General features: G+C 55.3%; 1 protein-coding gene across 1 annotated transcript; it reads right to left on the minus strand.

Annotated features, from left to right (window-relative positions):
* Window positions 1-305: 305 nt before the first annotated feature.
* On the minus strand, window positions 306-3470 carry FOXC2 (forkhead box C2). Its single transcript, XM_069636284.1, has one exon. The coding sequence runs from the start codon at window positions 2906-2908 to the stop codon at window positions 1559-1561; it is 1350 nt and encodes a 449-aa protein (XP_069492385.1). The 5' UTR covers window positions 2909-3470; the 3' UTR covers window positions 306-1558.
* Window positions 3471-4806: the final 1336 nt, after the last annotated feature.

The following is a 4806-nucleotide window of genomic DNA, read 5'->3' on the forward strand; positions in this document are numbered from 1 at the left end:
GTGGAACATGCACTGAGTTTGAAGACGATATCAGACACGGGCAACTTTAGAAGTACAGGCATTTGGCACGGCCAGGAAAGGCATGAGCAAAACCAGCCGCGTGTAGAACAGTTCGCGGACTTATGTTATACAATGATGCTGTGGCTGAGCTGCTTTTAAGCACCCTCAATTGTGGCAATCAAGACACCGTTTTTTTTTTGTTTAAAATTAAAAAACACTCTTTAGTTTGAAAATGCGGAACAGTAATCTTGTGAAATGTCAACTTACTTTTCGGTGGGTATTACATCAATAAACACACACACATCTTGAAGAGGAGTCTGGGCAAACAGCAATGACATGGGTTTATTTTTCAGTATGTACACAAGTTAAGACGCTTAATAAAGCATAGGTGCAAGAAGATCAGAACCTCCAATGGAATGGTCACAGAAATGCATCCATGACAGTTCGCGAATAGAAAAAAAAACGGGGGCCTTTCTTTATCCACCGAAAAGAAAAACAATAAATAATGTTTTCATTTGTACAAAAAAATGCAAAGGAAAATATATATATATATATATATATATGTATATGTATGGATGAAAACAAAAGGGATATTGCGTCTTTGTAAAAAAAAAAAAAAAACAGTTAATATCAGTTCTGAGGAATTTGGCACAATCGCGGGCTAATGAAAAAGAAAAAAAAAATGCTATTAAAAAAATCCAGTGACCGTAACTTTAAATATTATATTAAAATGGCTCTGAAAATCGGGCCGCTCGTCAATCCATACACTTTACAGCGAAATCAAAAGAGCGTGGTAACTAGGAGACGCGTCTTGGCCACTACGGTGGGTCCGTCACTTACTTTGCGGCCTCGGCCTCCTCGGCGGCTCTGCCCAGCAGAGTTCCAGCGGCCCCGCCTTCTCTGGGCAAGTGCCGCAGACTCGCTAGCAGCGGCGGGCGCTTTCACACATCGTTTTAAGAGGTGTCTGAATCTTTACAGTTTCGTTTTCCAGATTCCCAGGTGCCCTCTCGCGAGTTTGTGTACGTGTTCGCTTTGCAGTGTCCCGCTCCCCTTTCTGGGAGAGAGCAGAGGGCCGAATTGCCCAGAAGAAGAGTGGGTGTTCTCCAGAGAAAAAGAGGTTCGGGGTCTTGAAGTCTTCGAGCAGGGGTCGAACAAGGGGTGCACTCGGACAGGGGTTGGGCGCGCGGGCACCGGAAGAGGGCATGCACTTTGTGAAAGCCATTCATGAGTGCTGGTTTTGTAGACATGAGAGCGATGCCTTTTATAACGTGAATTGGGGCGCCATGGGGGTCCACGGCGGAGCAAAGAAAGGACGGGTGTGTGCGTCTGAAAAGAGGGGTGCAATTGAGTGCTAATGTCAGGGCTAGTAATAGGTGGTAACGGTGGGTGTTTGTGCAGGTGGGCGAACTGGTTGGGGGGCAAATTAAGGCATTAGCTTAATAGCTGGGCTCACAATAAAGGACCAGGAGAAAGGGGCAATCGACGAGGGCGGGTGGGGCAGAAGAGGGCACCGCGTGTCAGAGGAATCGAAGATAGGGTGACAGAAGAGGAGCGGTCATCAATATTTGGTGCATTCATAGGAGTAGGGACTTGGGTGGCGGTATATGGAGGGCGCGGACCTGTACGGGATCTGGCAGCTACTGTTCCCGCCCCCCTGGTGCTCCCCCAGGGCCGAGCTCTCCATGGCCAGCCGGTGGGAGGCGAACATGTCCCGCACGTTAGAGAAGCCCTGCGGCTGCTGCTGCTGCTGGTGGCCGAAGGTGTGTCCGGGCAGGTGGCTGAGCTCGGCGGGGCTGTGGTTGACGTACCAGGAGGTGGGCGCCTGCGTGCCGCCGGCCTGCTGCTGCTGCTGCTGGTGGTGGTGGTGTGGGGCCGGGCTCAGCACGTCCTGGCCCAGGCCGCCCAGGGGCGAGCTGGCCCCGCTGTGCTGCTGCTGCTCCGGCAGGGCCTCGTCCATGTGCGCGGCCCGCTCCCCGCTGTAGAGGCTCATGGCCCGCATGCTGCACTGGTAGCCGGCCTCCACGGCCTGGCTGTAGAGGGAGGGCGGCTGCTGCGGCGGCGGCGGCGGCGGAGGGTAGGCTCCCAGGGAGGGCGCCGCCAGGGCCGGGTGCGGCAGCTGCTGCTGCTGCGGCGGCGGGGAGCCGCGCAGGGTCATGAGGGTCTCCACGCTGAAGGGCCCGCTGCGGGGCGGGTGCTGCTGCTGGGCCTCCTGCGGGGGCGTGGAGGAGGCCACGCTGCGCGGGCTGCCCGGGCTCAGGCTCTCCACCTTGGTGATGACGGGCAGCTCCAGCCGCTCGCTCTTCACCACCACGGGCGCCACCGCCGCCGCCGCCGCCTTCTTGTCCTCGCAGCCCTCCTTGGTGGCAGGCCGCGCCGCGTCCTTCTTCTTGAAGCGCCGCCGGCGCCGCAGGAAGCTGCCGTTCTCGAACATGTTGTAGGAGTCCGGGTCCAGGCTCCAGTAGCTGCCCTTGCCCGGCTTCTTGTCGTCGCGGGGCACCTTGACGAAGCACTCGTTGAGCGACAGGTTGTGGCGGATGGAGTTCTGCCAGCCCTGCTTGTTCTCCCGGTAGAAGGGGAAGCGCTCCATGATGAACTGGTAGATGCCGTTCAGGGTCACCTTCTTGTCGGGCGCCTGCTGGATGGCCATGGTGATGAGGGCGATGTAAGAGTAGGGGGGCTTCACCAGGTCCTTGGGGGCGGCGGGCGGCGCGTGGTGGTGGTGGTGGTAAGGCCCGTAGGCGCGCCCCATGCCCCCCGCCGCCGCCGGGTACTGCTCGTGGCCGGCGTACACGCTCATGGGCGCCGCCATGCCCCCGTAGCCGCCCGTGCGGTAGTAGTTCTGCTCGCTCAGGTAGGGCACCACCCCCATGGTGTTGGGGTCCGACACCGAGTAGCGTGCCTGCATCATCTGGAAACCGGAGTCTTGAGCGAGAGGAGGCGAAATGGAGAGGGCCCCCCAAGCTGTCACAGGAGGTCCAGAAACGGGCAGGATCCGCTTGTGGCCGGCACTAGCAATCAAAGGTACCCGGCCGCTTCTAGGCGCTGGCTGCCTCAGGTGTCCCACAGCCCCAGAAGCGGGGCCGGCACATAGACCGGCTGAGAGAGAGGGCCTAGCAACAGCTCTTGGATGCGTCCCACCGCGGGCAGTGGCAGACGGGTTCGGGGGCACAGGTCGTCCAAGCGGGGTGACCAGGCGTAGGATTTCAGATGGGGTCCTAATCGCCGGCTGTCACAGGGAGTTCCAGAGAATGCCGAACCCACAGGCTGCCCTTGCAAGGCCGTCTTCAGCAGCAGCGCCCTGGCAGCATCGTGCGATTTCGGGGTGTCAGCTGACTTCAACTGCAGCTCCTCGGGCACAGGGTGAGCTGCAACAACCCCGAACGTGCGACACACCGGCTCTGGTAGCCCACCCGAGGGAGATATGTGCCAGCGAGCCCCTCTGCGTCAGCTCCCGCTCCCTGCCAGGTCGCTTTCCAAACTTTCCAGGGAGCTGAGCTTTTACTCGCTCGGAGTCACGCCCCGTCCCCGAACTTCGGACCAATTGCGACAGAGGAGTTGCGCCTCTCGGCCAATCCCCTGCCCTAGAGGAAGAAAGTTTCTCACACACACACACCACTCGCATCGCAGCGATGGACTTCACTCGCCTTCCCCACGCGAACGAACAATCCCGCGCATGCAACATCGCTCTGCGAAAGAGGGGACGTGTAGGGGTCGCGAAAAAAAAACAAAAAAACCTTCCGCTGGAAATGTACAGTGCAATGTTTTAAAGATCATTGAAAATAATGTTCTCGCATCGCCATCATATTCTTTTCAAAATGTGTGAGGTCTTTGATGCATTCAGTCACTACCCACGTTGTGAATTTCGGAACACACTGCCGAAAGTCAACCAAGGAAGACGCTAACACAATGCAGGCATATTTTGTAACCATGCATGAAACACACACACAGTGGACGCACGTTCAAGTTACGCAAGTATATTTCAGAGGTAAACGATTCTTTGCTGTGTATCCATCTGACAAACAACAGCAAATGCGTGGACGTGTTTTTGCAAGTATGGTGGATGAAAAAATAGTTATATAGAAAGATGGATGGTTATTCAAGAAGAAGGGGAGGGGGTAGATAGAAAGAAGACAGATAGATGGATGGAAAGACAGATAGAAAGATAGATAGAAAGATAGATAGATAGATAGATAGATAATGGCTAGAAGGGCGAATGTGTACATAGTCCTGTTCTCCCAAACACGATTCCTCACAATATCTAGTGTGCCCTCTTCTTGCCCGTTTTAATTCTATGACAGGGTCGTTTTAATTGTGCAAAGTTGCCAACGCCTTGATCTCACACCAACGCGATTTAGGCGCTGGATCTATTTTATGAGGGCAATCTGGACGCGTCGGCTGGCGGGTGTTTCATTTGAAAGAAGCCCCACTATTTGTCAAAGCCACCCCCGTGTGAGGGCCAGCGGGGCGCTAAATAAGTCGGCCACCATGCTTCACTAATTAACACAATCTGATTACCCGAATCCTCACTCGGTGCAAAGAAACAACAGCCACCACAACAGCTGCTTGCAGCCCCTGTAGGGAGTGCCGTTTCGCCGGCTCCTCTTGAATGATGTTTTAAAAGCGGCTAAAAGACGCACGTACATTCCTCGTGGAAACAGCGACAGTCGTGCAACGTTCACAGCGCTAGATTAAGATTCAAGAGGGAAGCTACCGAATAAGGCAAGGAGCTGCACGCGGCGCACCTTCCCGGGACGCAATGTTGTTTTTGGGGATTTAGATACCCGTCCTCGAATGCATCACGAAGCT

This window comes from Ambystoma mexicanum, chromosome 1q (assembly GCF_040938575.1).
Source record: "Ambystoma mexicanum isolate Mex_15411 chromosome 1q, UKY_AmexF1_1, whole genome shotgun sequence".
NCBI classification, from domain to species: domain Eukaryota; kingdom Metazoa; phylum Chordata; class Amphibia; order Caudata; family Ambystomatidae; genus Ambystoma; species Ambystoma mexicanum.

Coding starts and splice junctions, on each gene's coding strand:
- FOXC2 (XM_069636284.1), bottom strand. CDS start 2,908: ATGATGCAGGCACGCTACTCGGTGTCGGACCCCAACACCATGGGGGTG.